At 47.8% G+C, this 20934-nt stretch overlaps 1 protein-coding gene across 3 annotated transcripts in view; it reads right to left on the bottom strand.

The window, feature by feature from the left end:
• TSPOAP1 (TSPO associated protein 1) overlaps window positions 1-20934 on the bottom strand; it is an 80890-nt gene that overhangs the window by 55073 nt on the left and 4883 nt on the right. For all 3 annotated transcript variants that reach the window (XM_026063685.1, XM_026063688.1, XM_026063686.1), the window contains 4 exons: window positions 9750-9857; window positions 6947-7075; window positions 4314-4490; window positions 511-777 (listed from right to left, as the gene is read on the bottom strand). In XM_026063685.1, coding sequence (XP_025919470.1) covers window positions 511-777; window positions 4314-4490; window positions 6947-7075; window positions 9750-9857 — 681 coding nt within the window. The remainder of the gene's footprint in view (window positions 1-510; window positions 778-4313; window positions 4491-6946; window positions 7076-9749; window positions 9858-20934) is intronic.

The raw sequence follows: 20934 nt of genomic DNA, 5'->3' as shown, positions 1-20934 counted from the left end.
GGTGCAGGCCGCGGCGGGCGGCCCCGCAAGGCCGCCACGGGCTGGGCCCGGGATGGGGCCTGTCTGAAAGGCGAGCGGGCGGCAGTGAATTACGGACCAAACAGCCTCACTGCCGTCCCCCGCTGGAACAAGTGGCCAAACTTTCACGAGGGTTGAGACTGGAGAGGCAGAAAGAGGTGCTGCCTAGTTTCCTGGGTTGGCAAATGCAACATGGGAGACCTCTCCTGCAAAAGCCGAACGGGGCTGAGGCCCTGCCGCACACCTCTGAGTCCTACCCTGCCCGTGCCGCGCGGTGTCACCATGTTCGCGCTGGGCAATTGGGAGCTGCTGCTTCACCCCGCACTAGATGATACCGGCCACTTTAATAGGTCATTTTAAAAACCAGTGCAGTAGCTATTCACAGCGCATGTGAACTGCAGCACTCACATACTGCAAGAAGCTTCCTGAGAACAGTAATTAATTGACTAATTAAACAGCCAAACTTTTAGATCACTGACCCACTTGTCTCACCTTCCTGTGTGCTTCCACTCCTAGTGCTGGGTCTCCCAAGTGGGCCTTTGATAAAGGTGAGTCTTTTATGCAAGTGTTTAGCATCGGTATGGATGGTCCAAAGCACGTGGCAGCACTTGGCAAGGAGCCTCCTGAACTAATTTTAGAGGAACGTAGACACTCCTTGAAATTCTTTTGTGCAATCTGTCTCTGTAGCCGTAATACTTCTTTCTGAGATTCCCGCAACAGGCGATCAAACTCAATGACATTCAGGCAACGAGGGTCATCCTATAGGAAATGCAAACAACATTTTATCGCTCCCAAGCTCCAAAAGATAGAACAGATCGGGGGTAGTGATTTAATACACAAACTCCACAGGTGCAATTGAAGAGACCTGACAAAAAACAGGCCCAACTGTAAGGTGGCCCACAAAGATTTTTGTTTCTTGGGTCTCCAAAGCCTCAAAACCAGTCACTGTGCATCCTGTGTGTGAATATATGATGATTTCTCCCACAGATAAAAAGCTAGCCTGTAATGCTTCTGCAACCATCTCAGTGCAAATGCATACTAAAGAGGGCTTTTCTAAGTGTGTCTATGGTACTTGCCAGCAGAGAGCGTGTCAGGATAATAGTATTTTATTTCTCAGCAAAACAAGAGTCTTAGCTGTTTGACTTCCTTGGTTGGGAGGCTGGCATTCTCTGGAGCCCTGTGTATCCAAGGTGGTTAGGATTTTAAATGCTAGAAAGAATGAAGACTATCTGAGACTTGTTCAATTCTGACTCAGGATTTTTTTTTTTTTAATTCTTGATTTCTAACTTCTTCAAAGAGGGGAGTATGTGTGGACTCCCATCTTTTATACAATTGATCATTACTGTCTACTCTGGACCCAAAGCCAGCAGCTTTTGAAAGAAACCAGTGCAGTTTTACTCTCACAAAAGATAGTGAGATATGCCACCAGTTTGTTTTAATTCTTCAAAGGTTTTCGTGTTTTAGGAGGCTGAAAAAAACACGTACCTGCATGTCCATAAAAGCTGGTTATGAAAACCTGTCTTTACAAATATGCTGCTGGAGGAGACATTGCTCATTCCCCTGGAAAGCTCATAAGCCAGTGAATTCAACACATAATTGGTATCCAGGACAAATTTAATCTGCTTCCCTGTTCACTTCTGATTGGCCCTAAAAATAGTACGTGCTTTATAAATACGATACAATTAATGCAGAAGAACATACTCTTATGCTACAAGGGGAAACTGAGGCACCATTAATGGGAACTGTTCAAAGATTCAAGAAGTTAGAAGCTGAGCCCTCTTCTGTGCCAGACCCATGTCTGGGGTATCAGGGTAATAGTTCTTTATAAAAAGTTGGCCATGGCTCTATACAAAATCTCCCTTCCCCCACCAAAAAAAGACAGCTATTCCCAACAGGCAGTCTCCAAAGGAGGCTTGTTCCGGGGGAAACAAGGGAGTAGAAAAAAGCTCAGTTTTCCCCTCGCAGTTTCTATTATCCATGTTCCCCGCAGCTGCCTTGCTGTTCCCTGCGTTGCCCAGCTTCCAAGCACCGCCAGCTGAAGAAGCTGTAACACAGGCTGCCTGTCTAGTGCCGTGTCCAGCCTCTGCTGCTTCCACCACTTCTGTGATGTGGAGGGCAACCACCAAGGGCTGCAGGTACATGTTTTTCACAGGCAAGCTCCACACCATATTCATCTCTCTTCTAGCTTGCACTCCGATAATGCCTTCATTAGCTCCTGTCACACCATCCACAAAAGGTGTTAGAACTAATTCTTGGCAAGAAATTGCAGCCTGGTTTTAGCCGTAGCTGGGGCTTGGTTGGAAGCCCGTCACTGGAGCATGAGTCTCAGGAAATCATTTTATCCTATCCTCAGAGCCCTGACTTTGCAACACAAGGCTAATGATTTTGCAGTTGGATGTGCAGGATGTTCTGCCACTGGAAAGGGACTCGGTAGATCTATTTCACAGCTATTCAAATATTTGTGCTGATTTAACTATACTAGATTAAAAGTGATTTGGTTACCAACTCTGAACATGCACATAATATCTCTGCATAGAAACCCCTTTGCTGACATAATGTATTTAGCATGTTGCAGAGAGATTAAGTGAATTTTGAATTTTAACTAGTTGAAAATTAAAATTTTATGAACAGCTTGCTTGGTAGAGAAATGAGAAAAACAAGAACAGACAGAATGTTTTCCCCTAGCATTCTTTGCAGATTCCCTGCTCATGTATAAATGCCCCCTGTTATTGGTGCCTTGGCAGGTTATACAAACCAATGACATGTCCCATCTTCTCAGTTAAAGGTGGTCACCCATACTCTAGCAAGGCAGCAGCTGAATTCATCAGTCCTGAAGACTGTACCATGTGTATTTCTTTGGACAGTAATGAATCTTGTTCACCCGCCTTTGTCACGTTCCTCTACAATTTGTCACTGGCAGATTCAGGTTGCCCAACATGCTCTGGTATGAAGATCAGACTATTTTGGAAGGGGTCTAGTTCCCCTTCTGTGGGGTCTGTGGTGAGCAATCAAGGGGACAGGAAGGAAATTTCTTCTTGATGACACTATAAAGTACATTCAGACCTGGATAACTTTCTCCTATGGTTTAACGCCAGAAGGGATCACCAGGGCACCTCTATACAGAGAACAACACCCAATTATTCTTGTACTGACTAGATCTACATTAGGGAAAGAGGGAGAATCTAGCTTCAAATCCATAGTGAAAATGAACACATGGAGAGTTCAGTTACAGAAATAAATCTGCTTTCAGCAAGGAAGTTTGTTACCTAAATATTTATGTAAGTATGGTAAGTAGAAATATAAGTATTCATTCAGCTCATCCGGGAACAGGAACATAGTGTTGCACTTGACCACATCTGTATTAGTGAAAAAGGGAGAATCCAGTGTGAGTCCTAGAGCTTCTGAGCTTGTCGTGAGAGTTTCTTAGCTAACCTAACCTTAAAATGTCCAGCTCATGAACAAGGACATATCTGGCATGCCCAGGACAGACTGTTTTAGTCACCTTGAGTGGGAAGCATTTCACCTGATTTCAGATGTCTGCAAAGGCTCCCTTTAAAGACACTGCAGAGACAAAAAGTGCTTTGAGAGAGTAACGTGTCTGACCAATTTTAGACATCTTTCTCAGGATGAGATGAATTATCCCTTTTATCCCACTATTTACAGGGCAAGGTCTGTGCTGGTGCTGGTAATAAAGGGAACATAGGGTTACGAGCCCAGATATAGACATCAGCATTGTAGATGTTTTCCTGAACACCCATCCTTATCTTATGATTTGTACCCTTAGTAATAGTAATAAAACTTTATTCATGTAGTAATTGTCAGCCTTGCGAAGGCTGTGAGTAATCACTAAGCTGCAGCTCAAGACACAGGATTTAAACTGATTTTTGGAAATGTGCTCAGCTGATTTAATTTTTAAAGAAAAACTTGTGAAGAAGACCCTGCTTCTACATCTTGTGTGAAGCCCAGCATTATGAAAGGTCATTCTGTACCTGTGGCTTCTCAGTGGTTTCCACAGGAAGAATTTTAGTTGCTGCTGAAAATGGCAGCTTGGATCTATGAATTTGTAGGGTGAGAGCTGGGATATCCTCCCACATGCTGTTCTGGAGAGATCCAGGCACTGTCTCTGCCACACACTCTTCCTGCTTCCCCTGTCCCAACTCGCAGATTGAAGGTACTCTTTCAGTCTCCACTTGGGACTAATTAGCCTCATCCCACTTTCTGGAGCCTGATTCCGTACAACTGCTATTCCACCATTTGTTCCCAGTCAGTGAGTGATGTCCCAGAAAGTTTCTCACCTTCCCTGCAATGAGTTTAGCCTGCAGCTCACGACACTCCTGCTGTAGAGCTTCAATCTGTTTGTCTTTCGCCAGGAGAGCACTGGCTTGCTCTGTCAGGTCCTTGGCACGCTGGCGGGCAAATGCTTTTTTACACAGCTCAAGACTGGAACCCTTCAGAGGCACTGGAGCTGTTACCTTCACCAGAGAGAGAGCAGCAAGGGAGAAAGCCACATGTGTTGGTGTTTTATTAACCATCACCTCAACAGCCATCAGGCAGAGAGCACCATCAAGAACCACAGCATAGCCACAAAGGACAGACAAGCAGACGGAGGAACACAACAGACATACAGAAAAGTGGGAGGAAGGAGGAAGGACTACTTAGAGAAGTGGGTCAGAAAAGAGGCGGGAAAGAGAAAGTGCTCAGCAGATGGGGTCAGTCAGCACAAGGGACTGCAGGAAGAACAAAAGCAGGTGGGAAGAGGAGATGAAAGCAGGATGAGGGCAGAAAGACTGGAGAAAACAGCAAGGAGAAGGGGATGACAGTTGGAAAGACCAGCATGGGAATGAGGTTGGAGGTGGCCAAAACAGGAAGAGACATGGAAATTTTTGCAGGGTCCTGGGTAGACACTGATGGGTGGAAGATACCGTCAAAAGGGGAGGCAACAGAGAGTTCAGCGCCTGGGCAGGTGCCAGCACCGTGCAGGGAGGACTGGGAGATCTTCAGCAAAAGGAGCAGTTCAGCTTCACACGCTCTTTGCAAGGGAGGGGAGAGCAAGGGTGGCAAGCTCAGGAGCGCTGCGAGGGGAGGGGGAGATGGGGCTGGGCAGTAGGCTCTGGGCAAAAGCCCTGGGCAGTAGCTGAGGCTGCCCTGGAGAGCATCAGGTCTCACGTCTGGTCACAGTCTCCCCAAAGATCGGCACAAGTGATTGTCCTTAGGGCAAACTCTCCCACTGAGCACCAGCAACGTGGAGTCAGGCAGGCAGGCAGCTTGTTCCCCTCTGCTTGTCTCAGCCCTCTGTACAGCTGTGCAGAAGGGCCACATCTAGTCCCTGGATTTAGCAAACTCTACCTCTTCCCATGCAGCTGTTTTCCTCTGCACGAAGCCTGACTATCTGGTGAGGGGGAGGCTCTCTCCTCTCCCTGATCAGGAAAAGGCATCCTCTCTGCAAACTCTTCCTTCCCAGGTCTTCCTGAGCACCTTGTCCACGCACAGAAGCTGTGCACACGGCCCTGGCTCTGAAGGACCCGTGTACCAGGCACTGAAACCAGCTGCTGCCAAACTAACCCCAGCTCCTCAGATTCCCTTCCCTGAGCATGCAGCTGCCTTGCCCTGCATCCAGCCCACCCCCCCATGAGCCTCCACCACTGAGGCATTTTCTGTTGCAAGGAGACCTGGGCCAGCCCACAGCTGTTTCTCTGGGGTGAGTAACCCAGCAGGTCAACTCTCTGAGCGCTCACACAGTTATTAAACAGCGATCACCCCAGGGTTTTGTTCAGAAAAAAATAGTCATAAAAACAGTATTTTTACAGTTGTTGGAGGGGCTGCACTGCTATTAGATGTATATCAAATGATTTCTCTTAACATGGTATCTGACAAATCCATCTGGCAGCAAATGCTCTCCTGCAAGTATCAAAACTCAGTGACAGACGGGCAGCTCGGTGCCCGGGGATAGAGAGACGAGGCAATGCCAGGAAAATTCACCCCCACCTTCTCTTTGGCAAAATTCTCACTTCCTCCTTCCTAGTCCTAAAGGGTTAGCATTCCCTGCTACAATTCCTGGTCTTCCTCCAACAGAAAAAAATGTTTTCCCTTTCTCTGCTGCAAGCCACCTTTAAGAAGCTCATTCAAATGCTTATTTGCAAGATCCCACATTTGACAGCCATCTCCCAGCGCTCCTGTGCTGTGTCAAAAGCTACAGGGTTTGTAACAAGCTGCTGTTTGGTTGGAGAAAGAAATAACATGTGGCTTGCGCACAAATGCAAGCGAGGTATGGATGGGGCATAGGAAAGTATCGCACTCCTTCCTGTTTTGCTTTACCACACTCTTTTTCTTATTCAAATACTTCCTGTTTCTTTTGCTGAAGTCAGATGAATTATTTTCATGACCAGCCCAGGGAAAGCTAAGCTAATTACCTTAATTAATACCGTAGGGTAGGTGGGCACGTTTACAGCAAGAAACCAGGCAGGAGGAAATTGCTCAAAATCAGCTCTCCAAGCATGAGAGGAAGAAACTAGTAATTTCTCTTCCTGATAGGTTTGTTGGATTTTGTGATCCTTTTATTGCTGCTGATATGCAAAGTATGTTTGCTGTGTGGCCTTGCTTGGTTTAAGGAAAGGAGAAAGAAAATGCCTTTCTATCTCAGTAAAATAATTCTGCATAAGAACAAGCCTGATAGCTGCAGGGCTGCTGTAGCTGCAGCAAGGGGATCAGGGGACAGTGTGATGTACTGGTGAATGTGTTCCTTCTCATGATCTCAGAAACTCTGGCCTTTCTGCTTCTGGAAGGGGGTTTATGTCAACTAAAGGCAAGGTACCTCCCAGAACAAGTAGCAAGTGAGAAGTCCTAGTGCTAAGGTGCTCGCCTAGCTCAGCTTCTAGTGCGGTAGCACCAGACAAGCATGCCCTCATGCTCCAAAGGGTGAAACACTTACAACTTTGAGGTTTGCCTCCTGGAGTTTCCGGGCTCTCTCCTCCAGGCGTTTGGCGATCACGGCCAGCTCTGCATTCTTCCTCTTTAGGTGCTTAACCTTCTCCTCAGTCTCGGGGAAGCAGCTCCTACGCTAGAAAACAGATGGAAAGGTTCGAGGTGAAGCCCCCTCTCACTCTGCCCCCATACCCTTGCTCTAGCGATTCTCTGGGGGTGTTAGAGATAGCCAGGTCCCCGGTCCTGCAAGACCCACTCTGTGTCCACAGGAACAGTGGAGGGCTTTTCCCAGTCCTTCCACATTGGACTTTGCCTGTTCTTGCATAACTCATCCAACCTTTAAAACCCCCGTCTCTTCTCATCTCCTCTCTAGTCACTGAAGCCTCTGTTTTTCCTGATACTTCTTATTGTTAATGTGACTTTGTGGTCCCCCAAAGATGCCCCTCATCCCCATTCCTGGGTTGTCCTATATGGTTGCTCTCCCTCTGCAGTGTGTGGTTCTCTCCGCTCTTTGCAGGCTCTGACTTTGCCAGCTGGCCCAACTCAACCAGGAGGGCAGGCCATGTGTGTCTCTGAGTCTGTTGTGTCCCTTGAACCTTGGGGCTCTCTCTCTCAGGGCTTTCAGTCTTTCTAGTTTATTTTCCTGGTGTTCTGATACTCAACACATTGCTCCAGATCTGTAGAGCACTGCCATGGTATACTGTGAGCTTTGCTATTGTCCTTTTTCTCTTGACATTGAGACATGAGTTGGAGGGTAATGGGGAAAAAGCAGCAAAGGACTTTTCCATGTTTGCAAACCAAATTTTTTTCTCTTTCTATTTATTCTGTGCTCTTAATCCCCTTGTATTTGTTATCCGTCCATTTTGATAAGCTGCAGCTTGCCAGTGGCTTGCTCTCAAAGTCACATCCATGGCTATGTATGGCTGTCTTTTCACATCAGCAAAAATGTCAGGTCAACTGATCCTTCCAGTTATTTTCTTTCCTACCCCTGTGAGATCCCTCGACTGGCACTTGTTTTTTTTTTTCACTGCTCTATTTGTTTCTTTTCAGTCATAAGGCCAAGGCTGATTTTTAAGAGTAAGATTTGATGAGAGCTGATTTGATGGATGCTTTGCTAAAATTCAGGTGACTAGTGAAGGGTAACCCCCCCCCAGAGTTCAGGTCATACTGGATTTATTTTTTTATAGTAAGAAAATTATCTAAAACGTGTTTTGAATTTGGTGGTATTAATCTTAAATGTTGAGTGGAGCACATAAAGTTATCAAATTTTCAAGGGCAATTTGAAGGGAAAAATCAACCTGCATCAGCATCTTCTCAGACACTTTCCCACCTTCTTCTGATCTTTTTAAACCACAATGACAACACAAGAGATATGAAAGTACTATGATGTTTATGTTGGGAAATGAGAAAAAAAATTTCCCTTGGAAGGTGATGCAGCCGTGGGGGCTAACCCGCTTCCAAAGGTGTGTGGAGGAAGCGCAATGCAGGCAGTGCCGACACAAGCCAGGTCCTTGCCCTTGCACTGTGCAGTGCCATTCAGTGGCAGGGTTGCTGGTAAGCCCCATTTCCCAGCAGAATCGAGGTGGCTCTGTGTGGAGTAGATCCCACTACCAGCCTCTCGGCACCAGTGTCCGTCACACCATGCCCTGAGTCCATCCATTCCTCAGAGCTGGTCCTTCTGTCCAAGCTCTGAAGGCTGGAGCATGTCAAGTACTGGATGGTGGCAGGATGGAGGCCGGATGGCAAGCAATGGAAGGAGCTGAACTTTTGGGGCCCTCCACAACTCTAGCTGAGCCAGGGGTGACACCAGCCTGACTGCGGCACTGGGCTCTGGCTGACCTGGGGGCTGAGCCTCCACAGTGTATTTCCACTCTCGAGCTGGACCTGAGCTGGTAGACCCTGAGCTTGGGGCTAATGTGAGCAAGGGCCTCATTGCAAGTCAGGGTCCTGTGTGAGGAACTGAATAGCTGTGCCCCACTCCGAAGCTCATGAGGTCAGGCCAACGCAGCCCGGCCAATGCTGTGGATGACTTGGTCCCAGATGCATGGCCAGGGTGGTGGCTTCCCCATGTGGCAGGGCTTCCAAGGGGCTCCTTGGGCTTCAGCAAGGAGACAAGAAGGGAAACACCCCCTCTGCTAATTTTCCCAGGTTCCCAGCTGGCCATCATGGATCTGGAGCAGCTCAAGAGCACCCAAGGATGTGGGAGCAGGATGAAATGGGCAGCCAGTGCTGGGCCACCTGGCCTTGCTTTGGGTGCCCTGCAGTGTGGCTGGATGCCGTGCTCCTGTGAGAGCAGGGGGCAGTGCTGCACTGCTCACCCTGAGCCGAGACAGCAAGTGAATCAGTGTTTCTGCTTTTCCACTTAAAGAGGAAACAAGAGCAACTTCCCCCTCCCCTGCCATCAGCTCGCCTTTGGCTTGCTTTCCACCAGCTTTCACAGGCAACTGCGGAAAAAGTCTTTTGTGGTTTCCAGCGGGCAAGTAGCACCAGACAAAGATGGCAGGAACGGTGGCAAAGGGTCCTGTCCTTACTTGGCATGACGAGGAAGGGGGCCTATTCAGGCCAATGGCTGTGCAGTGCAGTGCGAAGGCATGCAAAGGCGCCTGAGGGACCCAAAGCACTCAGGCTCCCCTTCCCTCCTGGCCCTCCCCAGATCCCATGTCTCAGCACCTCTCTGAGCCGAGCCCAAGGTGGCCGATGCCCAGCTTGCCCAGGGCCAGGACTCCCTCCCCACGGAACAACCCAAACCTCATGCACATGTGCCCAGAGCCAGCTCAGCATCTGGCCAAGGGTCCATGTCCTCCGCTCACCAGCAGACTGTTCTCCTCAGCGAGGCTGGTGCAGCGGTGCTGCAGGTCCTCCAGTGCGCTCAGGAGCTTCGTGTTCTGTCTCACGAGGAAGCCGTAGTCAGCCCCACTCTGTAAAACAGCACAGGAGAGGCAAGGCAGCTCTTTGCCTCCCTGGGGCAAAGAGGAGAGGAGGCTGCAGCTGCACACCCTCCTTGGTCCCCCCTGCCAAGCTCAGCCTGGTTCCCTGCCAGGAGGCCAGCAGGGTCCGGGCGCAGGCAGCAAACTGGCAGGGTGAGATGTGGAGGAACCAGAGGCTGGTTTCAGGAGGAGGTGCAAGTCCTTTTGGGGATGGAGGGAACAACAGCTCCCAGCCCTGCCTGCATTGTGACCAGCTGCTCCCTGACATTATAGGAGGTGCTCATACCTCTAGTGCTGCTGAAAGTCAAGGAAATCACTACTGAGGGTACACCAATGCTGTCCCCAGTGCCTGCAACCCCAGTGCATGGGCTGCTCGGCTCCCTTTCCTGCTGCACACCTGCCCCAGTGCCTCTCTGCAATCCAATGGAATGGTCCCAGGCTCCAGGAGGGGCGGTGGGCACAGGGCTTGCCGAAAGGCTTGAGGGGAGAGAAGAGGAAAAAGGTGGACACATGGAATCAGGGCCTAGGCAGGGATGGAGTGGCTTTTGGGGCTGGGCTACATCTTCCACGGGTGACCAGGACCTGGGAGCCATGCTAGCCAGGGCAACGTGGAGGCCATGGCAAGGGGGGCGGGGGGGGACTGGGCTCAACAGAGCTATCCCACTTGAGAACCCTTCCCTGTCTATGAAACAGCCACCCTCAGTGGCTTCAAGGTAACAACTACCGTCTCCAAGACAGCTTTAAAGACGGTTTCAGCTGGGGAAGAGGCCCAGACCCCTCATGTCGTGCCCAGCTGCGCTGCTTGCTGTTTGATCCAGTGCTGTCTAAAACAGACCTCAGTTAAACAGGAGCAGAACTGGCAAGAGACAGGTGGGCAGAGCACAAGCCCTTGGCACCCTGAGCAGCTTTGCCACTGCAACACGCCAGACACGTGCGCTGTTCCCCACGGCTCAGGGACCCGGCAGCCTCCAGCACCATGCAGCTTTCAGAGGCAATGAAAGTTCCTCAGCCGCTTCCCCTGTCCCAGCTCCCTGCCAGTTTGGTCCAGGAGACTGCCCTGAAGCCAGGCCCTGGGCACTGCCCTCTCTGTATCAGCCACCGGAAGAAGGTGACCCAGGATTTCTTTGCAAAACACCAGTTTTATTTTGTCACATCAAAAGCAGCAGCAGCTCTGTCAGGAGCTGTATATATAACTTGTGGTTACTACTTCCTGCTCTGAGCTCCTAGCCACAGGCTCGCTACAGAAGCAGAGTCCCAGAAAGTATTTTTGTGCATTAGCAAAGCTCCTAGCCAAACTATTGCTTCACAGCTGCCATATGGCAACAGCAAGCCACACATCTTGGGAAAACCTGGCCAGATGTTTTCCCAGCAGTCGGGCAGATCTTGCATGACCCGCTTCTATGTGACTGGGAAGTTTGTGCTGGTGCTGCTAAATGCCCGGGGCCATCCTGTTATGTAGCTCTGCATCTGCAGTTCATAAGCGAAGATTACAAGTGAAATGTCCCCCAGCTGCTGAAGAACTGCTTGCCAAACTTTTTTGGTGGCAAACCCCAGTTAGGCAACTGGCTAAAACTCATTGCACTTTTGAACAATAACATATTTTGGCTTCCCTGTTGCTTCCATTAGAGAAAAAGTACTGGAGACCTTCCTCTGGTACCACAAACCCTACCCCATCAACTCCTTTTGTGTGGCTACCTTGCCCACACTACCCACCATTGCCCAGGTCAGCACAGCAGCCAACTTCTTCAAACCAGCTTGGTGCCAGCATTTCTCTGACAAAGCTTTTGCACCCATATAGAAAAGCCTTGGCAAAGTGGGGAGGAAAAACACAAATGAAGGAGACAGAAAACCTAAAGACCCCCCCTCAAAAGGTAACACTCAGCCCTTCTCCCTGGCCTCCTGCAGTGTCCTGTGGTCTGACCGGCCCTCTGAGCCACTACAAGGGGGATATTAGGTGCCACAAGTTTACAGCCCCTTGGCAGAGCAGTTTTCAAGCGTCCACCTTGCAGAAATCCCTGTGCTTGAAAAAGTTTCTCCTGCATTTTGGAATGAAAAATGTGAAAAAAGAAAAAAAAAAGGAAATTCCATGGGAAGAGATTCTACCTCTTTCCATCTGCAGGAAAGCAAAAATAAGTATATTTTCTCTATGTATATTTTCAGAGATCCGGGTCCACACCCTGCAGCATCAGTCACACCCTTGCTGCTTTACTAATCCCTGTGGTGACAAGGCATCCCCAGGGAATATCCCCCCCTACCAGCTCCACGTACAGCAAAGCACTTCTTAGGACTGGGCACCCAGGCAGGAGATGCTGCGGGTGCTGCCAGAGGGGCTCAGAGCCAGGATGGGGGCATGGGGGGGATTCTATCAGCATTTCCCTTGCTGTACATGGTGGTGCCGGCTGGTACACTTCTGCCACCTCCAGAGTGAAATAAGCAGCCCCCCAGGATCTGCTTGCCACTGCTGAGATGCCTTGAGCTTCTTGTCTTTGCTCGCTTGTACCAGGACAGGCCAAGCAAGCTCAGCCAGCAACCTATTCACTTGAAATAGAAGCTGGACAGTTTTTGCAAAGGAGCTGATGTGCTCATGCCTCTCCCCCATCAGGGAGACAGGGCTTCTGACGTTTTCAACATCAGCTTTCTGCAGGTGTTAATTAGCGCTTCCAGCATATCAGGGGGAAGCTTTGAGGGACCTACATCCAAATAGGATCATTTCTATATTTGAAACCCCTCTTCTGTGGCTATAAAACACAAAGTCTTCATGAGGCCAGGATGCAAAGGCTCCCAGCCACTCACCCCCTGTCCTGGACAGATGGCTATCAGGGTGTCCCAGTTCAGCCAGGGTATCTTTTTCATCACTCCAGAGCCAATGACCTGGTAAAGGCTGAGATGTTGTTTCCTGGGAGCTGCTGGCATCTCTGGGCCTTGCAGGGCTCCTAGGTGAGGTGCTGTGGAGCAGGAGACTGTGGCTGCGTGTGCAGCAGGAACTGGGCTTTCCTCTCACTAGTATCTTCACGTTGCTGTGGCTGTGGTTTCCAAGGGCTTTGCCAGGAGAGGCTCAAGGTCCAGCTGCAGAAATGCTGGAGACAAAGATGTGGACGCGGGACATCTTCTCCATGCCACCTCCGTGCTGCAGCCAGAACACCAGTCCTGCGCAGCCCCTGCTCAAACCTGAGAAGGGACCTTGCTCCCTCAGGAAAGTTTTGCTGAACCTTTCCCCCTCTGCAGCAAGCTGAGACAGGCGCAGAGAGGGGCCGGGACTGTGCTGGCTATGTAGCTTGAACTCTCTCCGCTAGGACAGCATACCACTTGGAGCTGAAGGACTGTCTAGACGTCATCCCACACTCATTAAACATTCATTCCCTATAATGAAATAGCTTTTAATTTATTAACCGCTCCACTGTTCTTCATCGCTCCACTGCTCCTCAGTGCAGCCTCACTCCAGGCCAAGCTTGTGTTCCCCTGTGTACAGGGCTTTTTGAAGGAAGTTGAGGAAGTCATTAGAGAAAAGAGGCACAGAAGCCTCCCCAGAAGTGACTTGTCTTGATAAAGACATGAAAAAGTGCCTGCAGGAGCCAGGAGCAGAAAACCAAATGCTTCCTTTAGGCGTGGATTTGTTCAGGGAACTGAAGTCAAGCAGGAGCAGAGCTATAACGGAGGTGAGGTAGGATGGGTTTCTTAGGGAACCCCAGGGCAGTCGTGTCCCACAGCCAGGAGCTCTGCCTTCCTCAGCCACTAAAAATTCAGCTGCAGTGACATGCTCTTTGGCTATCAGGGAAAATTTTTAAAACGAGAGTAATTCAGGAAAAGAACAGTGCAGAGGCAGACAGAGGAGAGCAGACCACGTAACTACCCTGTGCAGCCAGCACGCAGCTTCGAAGCCTCTCATTACAGGGGAAATGGGATTATCTGTCACCGCTTTTGGCAGATAGATCCAAAAATACAGTTTCTTCAGGATACATCGAGAACAGACGAACAAAGAAAAGGTCTCAGCTGGATAGCTGCAAGAAAGCTTTCTCTTTTTCACCAGAAAACTTCAAAAGGCCACTGAGACTTGTGGTAGCTTTTACAGGAAGAGGTTCCCGGCCAGAATGCTAAACAGGTCACGCAGTCAAAACCCCCCAGGAGCACCCGGACTCCAGCGCAGTCTTAAAAGTCCCACGGAAAACTTGCAAGTAGCCATTTGGGGGACAGTAAATCAAAACATGGCGAGGACGACAGGCTCTGCCTGCAGCGGCTGCTCCGCAATGCGGCTCAGGCGGCAGAGCCCTGCTGCCAGGTGCCTCGCAGCACAGCCCCGCACAGGCACAACCTGGCGCAGCCGGCCCGAGAGGGCTTCCCCCACGCCAGCCAAGGGGAATGTGCCAAAGCCCAAAGCAGCCCCGTTATAAATCACCCCACAGAAAGCCAGTGGGGGAGGAGGAATTTACCAGGTGGACCCACTAGTGAGAAGTCTCAGGTGGCTTTTGGAAACATGCATTCTCATGACTGATTTAAAAAAAGATATATCATTTTAAAATATCCCTATGGTGACTTCCTGGTCTACAGTAGGTATGGCTTAAGCTGCCACGTTAGTCTTGCAAAGGTCATCTCTAAAATCCAAGGCCTCCACTGTTTCCTAGGTGGTACTATGCCAGTTGTTTTCCTACTGTCTTGGATATATTAAATCCACCACCTCTCTCTCATTTAACATCATTGTCACCTGTCATTTAATAAATTCCAAGCCTCCACCATGTTCAAGGCCTTTAGCTGTTCTGCCTTTGGTAACTGGTTTCCTTAACTTCTCAATTCTTGCCACGTGGAAATGAAAATTGTCATTGCAAATCCATTTTCTACTCTTCCGTCGAGTTTTAAAGGAATCAGCACACGTTCAGAACAAAGTTATTTTCTATAGGCTACTATTCTGCAGTGCCCTCACTGCATGTGAAAAGCAAATCTAAAATAACGTCATTGTTCGGTCAGTGAGTGAGCAAGAAATCCATCAGCTGTCATCGCAGGAACAGCCCTGTACTGGAGCATGTATTATCCAGATGAAGGTAAAAGTGTTATTTTTGTTAAAGGTATGACAGAAATAAGAGAGATGCCTCGGATGCAGTCACAGTTATTCTATTATTCCTTTAATCTCTAGCCTGTGTCCCACAGCAGTTGTTCTAGTTCCTTCACTTTATGGTGAAACCACTTCCTGGTTTTAGACAAAAACATCTCCTTTCTTTGACTTCATCACACTTCCTCCCCAGCTCCTCACCCCATATATTGCCTACCAATTCCTGTTTTCATGATTCAGCATTTTCTCCCACTGCTCATCCCACTTCCAACCTACTGTTTGCCTTTATTTATTCCATTTTCCTCATTTGTCTGATTTTTATCACTCTGTATACCAAATTCACAGAAGAAATCATCCATCCAAGCCTATTAATTTCAAAGATACTGTCTCCAGCATGGGGAGTGTTGGAGCCACAAATTGCAAGATATTGAGTGAATATTCAGGGAAACATTCACTACTTATTTGCTCTGTTCTTACACCGTTCCCTAGGCACCATCTGTTGAACACCATCTGACCACTACAGATCTTCCTGTGTTCCTCACAACATGTTTAAAATGAAGTATGCAGGTAAAACCAGAGTTTCCCAAATTTCTACCATAATCCCCACAAGCTTTGTATGAACAGCACCATCGTCAGTCCCAGGAAAACAAACCCAGGTACTCCAGAAGCAGAAAAATCAGTGCAATATCCCTGTTCACACTGGTTAGATTGTCCTTTGATGAGCTCAGCTTCTCCAGTCTCCACAACCAAGGAGAAACTAATGTTCCTGTAAAACTGAGCCAAGGAGGAATGCAAGTGGAAAATAAAATCGCTGGGCAGAGACAGAACATCAGCGCTCTGGAATCCAAGACTGCAGCTGCTTCCAGTATGCAATATGGAGTGATTTCTCACCTTTAAAAGCAAATCCCAAAGAAAAGAGATTTTGCAGGCAATCAAGAGAAAATGACACTGAAACACCACAAGGGTGCTGAAAAGTCAGTTCTGAATAACTCCTGATACTCCCTGATGTACTGCTCATGCACTTCATGTCTCACAATCAGACACAAAACAGACCAGTCAGATGAAATGAATGGAGGACTTGGAGAAACTCTTTTCTTTCTTCACAAGGACAGCCTGTCCCTGTGCATTATGAAGAGGAAGAAGTGCCTACACTGTGCCTTAGATCCCCACAGAGACTTGCAGCAAGCAGTCCTCCAAGGGAGGGAGTCCAGTGGGGACTCTAGTGCAGGAAGGGTCCTGCTCAGGGTGCAGGCACAGCAGACATTCATCCAGCTGAAGAACTTCTGATATCTAGACTTGCCCCTGTGTGGTACAGAGACCTTTAGCCAATGCTTCTTCCAGCAGAGAGTGACCTGCCTAACGCGGAAGCATGACGGATTGTGGTTGGCCCCGTAGAGGCTTTCCACATCTGTGACCCAACCCCTCTCCATGATAGACAGGAAATTGGACGCCTGGGATATTAAAAATCTTTTTGCAACCCTACAACTTACGCAGCGAGGTAAGATGGTGATTGCTGGGATATGAGCCATTCCTGCTTGGTTGCCAGATTACCTACAGCAAGGGGTTGTGCAAAATAAGCTCCTAAAGTAGAACCTTATCACCTTCCTGCTCTTGGGCTGCTCTGTGGCACAGTCTGTGTCCCTTGTAGTGCCTTTCCCATCTACATGCCTTGTGAGGCAGATGTCTGCATTTCATAGGGCGTGAAACGCATACAAGGCATCTTCTGCCATTTTAATGTTGAAGAGCAAATTTCTCCTTTTCTCTTATCAGCTCTCAGAAAGAGCTAGCCTAGTCACACTCTGGTAAGGCTGGATGATGCTCCATTGCCACATTATTCAGGGAATGGCATCTCTATTTCATTGTGGAGCATGGAAATGCATGGAAATCACCTATACACTGTAAAAGCTAGTTTGGTTGTAAAATTCAGGTGACTGACTGGGAACCGAGACAGCCAAGCTGCCCTCTCCCTCATTGCAGATTTTTCTAGGTGCTACTGAGCAAGTCACTTGAATCTAAGAGAAGTAGGAGGCACAACCAGCAATATTTAGGCTAGAGAAAAGCAAAATGTAGAGCTAATGTGAAGTAAATGTGTTAACAACTTCAGTGTAAATACAGAAGACAGGTGACTTCACAACTTCTGCTTCTTGCTTGCTCCTCTGCATTGTCCATCTCCTCTTGAGCTAAACATGTAGGTATTGGCTTTCTATAGAAGGTGTCTGGATTTTTTGTTCTTCTGATCTGAACAAAGATAAGCCTCCGGCTCGCAGCATGACAGACCCAGGCCCAGGCAGCCCCGAGGTCTTTGTGGAGCATCTGAACTTTGGTTTTGGATGCCATGTGTAACATAATTGTATTTAGTAAAAATGCAAAAAAAAGGGGGGGGTGGTACAGTTTTGCTCTTTTCTTTTCAAATTTGATATTTTTAGCTTGAGCAGGGTCTCATCTTTCTTGTAACAAAAATGCTAATCCAAAGAAACACTCTCTCCAGAAGGGCAATGAGACTTTCTGATGCTGTTAAAAGCACTTGCGAACATAGTGCCTGTTCACAGCTGAGCTCAGTGAGCAGCCCAGTGCTGTTTCAGGGCTTGACCCTGAAGGGCCATCAAACTGCATCTCATTAAATTCCCTCCCCATACAGAACTGCCACTGCCTTGTTACAGATCATCACATAAAAAGTTCATATGTCAAGCCTCCTTCCTGTTTCAGAGCCTCAGTAGCAGTATTCACGGTTTCGGAAATTTGCTTTTATTGAAAAATAGACTAGATTTCCTAACGTTCTCAATACTCTGAAGAGTATTGAGACAGATGTGCTCTTCCATGTTAGAAGATACATTGCGGAGCTGGAGAGACGGATTTTGTACTCTAGGTTTAGTTGTTTAGCCCATATATCTGCTCCACAGCTCTCCCACCATGTGTACCTGTTTTGCAAATTACTTGCAGCTTTCCAGGGGCCAAGAGCATCTTCTCTGCTTGGGTCACATTTGCTTAAAGACTATTCTAATTCCCCATGCTCTGGCACATCAGCAATGGCCTTCCTTGTGCACCTCAGTAAAGCAAGAACTCATTGGCCAAAATGTGATTTTAATTTTGTCCTGGACTGAGATGCCCCAAATCTTTGGTGGCTTTAACAAGTAGTTAAGAGACAGAAGAGAGAAAGAAATCCTTCTCTTGCACCACTCACACAAGCCAGAGATGCTATTCATGATCCATATGGAAATGTGAGTAGCAAGAGCAGTAGAAGAGTTACAAATCTATGTCCAAAATGATATTTCCGATGTACTGCTAAACATGCAGAGATTTGTAAGAGAAATATTAAGACTGTCAGAATGATATATAAACAGGAACATACATGTGAAAAATCACCAACAGGGACAGCTAAGATTAGGAGAATGGCCCGCATCAAGGCAACAGCCAGCAATCAGCCATTTACACCCAGGCCCCCATGCAGATGGCTTGGCTGCTGAAAGCCTGCACTCTTGTAGCAGGAGGACAGCAGCAAGGCTGCAAGTGTTGCATGTGCCATTTCTCTTCCTGTTATTCCAGCAGAAAGAGAGACTGCAGCCACAGGACACCCAAAACGAGGAAACGAGACAGTGGTGAGCCACCTTGCCTGAATTACAGTGGGTGAAAAGAGAAAGATGCCAAGGCAAACGATCACACCACAATCATGGCCAACTCCTGGACTCCAGGGTCTGTCTGAAAACCAGTTTGTCATCACCAGTCCAGAGGAGCTAAGGCACACAGTGAGAAGTCAGTGGCTGGTATCCCTCATCCCCCATACCTCACACAATCAGCCCTGACCAGACCATCTGGACACATCTTTGTGCTGAATGTTAGCTGCATGGAGTCAGCTTACTTAGGAAGGTAAGTGAAATAAAAACTACCTTCCCCTTCTATACAGTTTTGCCTTGAGTTCTCTTCTATTTGTTTCTACAAATTAAGTCTCACTGGATTTTCATGGCAGGTGGCTCTCTTAGGTTGGTCACACATTTATAATGCTTGCAGAAAACAGCACTCAAATTCGTTTGCATGAGGGTGAGTATTGGCAAGACAAGAAGAGTAATTTACTTAAATTTTGAGTAAGAGGAAGTTGGATTTTTTTATGAATGGGAATGTGGTAAATGGTGTCTGTATTGGCAAGAAAGGGCCTTAATACCCAGGAAGAACTTCTAATTCTGCTACTATCTTTTCTCCTGCTGACCTATTCTTTTCAGTCAGAGGTACAGTTCTACTCCTCCTCAGGCATTAAATAAACAGTTTTCTATCTTTGACTGTGAACATTTGAAGCTCTTGAGATACTAGAAATTCCTGCAAATGTCATTGAGCTTGTTATTGACCAACCAACTTGGTCTGAAGACTTGATGCATAAGATCTTTACAAGCATTATATAATTCTGATTTATCTGTAATTTGTGTTATTGCAGCCCACTGAGAGCAACTGCTTCTTTCATGGATATTTAAATTCCTATAGATTTGAAGCTCCTTGTCTTAAGCATCTTCATTTGGGTTTTACAGAGTTATTGAATATCCTCAACATCCCCTGCCCCCCACCTCAGGCAAAGCTGTATGCTTGGCATTTAAGAAATTCAGATCCAGAATGGCCTCTTGAGATTCAGAAGTACTCGTGATAGCCAACTCCAAGCATCCTAGTTGTGCTGCTTCCTTTTGTGGCTAATGAGATGCCAGAACAGGGATGTGGTCAGCTGCTGAGATTATCCCATCTGTAAGTGCAGCTGGGAAGGTTGGTGGGAGGAAGGGTGAGTAATTCTGGAAGTGAAGGGCATGGGGAACATTCAAAAGGTGAAGGACCTTGCTCCTCTCCCCACTACCATTTTAGAGCATCAAGAGAGTTTTCACTTCAGCAGCCTATTCCCAAACCATCCTCCATTTCCAGGATCAAAGCAGCTCCCAGTTGAGCAGCATCCCATAAGATATGCAGGCTACTGGTCTCCTGTAGGAAGCCCTCTAAGATCAGTCTGACTGACAGCATTATGGGAACTTTCCAGTTTCCAGCAAGACTATCTGTGCCACTTTAACCACAGTCTTCCTACACAGACAGCATTTTTCTCCTCCTCCGATATTCATTATTCTGATTGAGAACCTAAATATTCAGTGCCTGGAGATTCTCATCATGAGAGACATTTCTTAGCTCCTGTGTCTGCTCCAGGTTGGACTGGAGATTCCAGGCATCTACCCCCAACCCACTTCTGATTCCAGAGGAACCTTGCCAGCTCCCAAATGGGAGAAGGGTAAATAGCTTTCCACCCTCCACACTCAGGAGAGATCTGAGCAATAAACCTAAGACTAACTTGACCTACAGACAGTCTTAACATCTGCCATAAGGGAACAACAGAACAAGAGCAGACAGAGCTGGTACACACAGCAAGAACTTCACCTTAAAATCATCTTTAATCAATTCTGTGAGCCAGGGATGAGCCCTCAGGAAGCTTTTCCTAGCACTAGGAAATTATTCCCTGGAGGCAGATGTCCTGTTTGCATAATGCAGCATTGACATCTCAAGGACGGATGAACTGTGCTCTCAAAGGAAGCCCAGCTCTGACAGCAGCCATGCACGGCATCTATAGCTCATGTCCCAGTCTGGTGAGGAAGAACCATCCTTTGGAGATGTGCTGTATAAGATGTGCTGTGCCCTTGTCTCCAGCCATAATATGGCACCTTGTTCCCTAAGAAATGTTTTTGAGGATGTGCTTTCAATAGCCCAGCTACACCAGTGCTTGCTCTGCCACAGTCAGCAGTCTTGTACTCCTGCCTGGGTCTGAACCACAGCCCTGTCTAGCCATAAGCCTTTCCCATCACTAAAGCCACTTAACTTCAGAAGGAGGTGCTGATTTTTTTCCCCAGAGAGAGACAAACTAACTTTTCTGGGAATTAAAACCAATGCTGGAAACCAGCCAAACAAACCATGGTACTGTCACAGTACTACCATGACACTGCCACAGTTCACAGAGTACCAACATGATACTGCCATAGTACTGCCAAGTACCAACATATTATTGTTCTGATACCA

The sequence above is a fragment of the Apteryx rowi genome, unplaced genomic scaffold (assembly GCF_003343035.1).
Source record: "Apteryx rowi isolate R43461 unplaced genomic scaffold, aptRow1 scaffold_20, whole genome shotgun sequence".
Classification (NCBI taxonomy): Eukaryota; Metazoa; Chordata; class Aves; order Apterygiformes; family Apterygidae; genus Apteryx; species Apteryx rowi.
The sequence above is the reverse complement of the archived record's forward strand: the minus strand, read 5'-3'. Positions and strand labels throughout refer to the sequence as shown.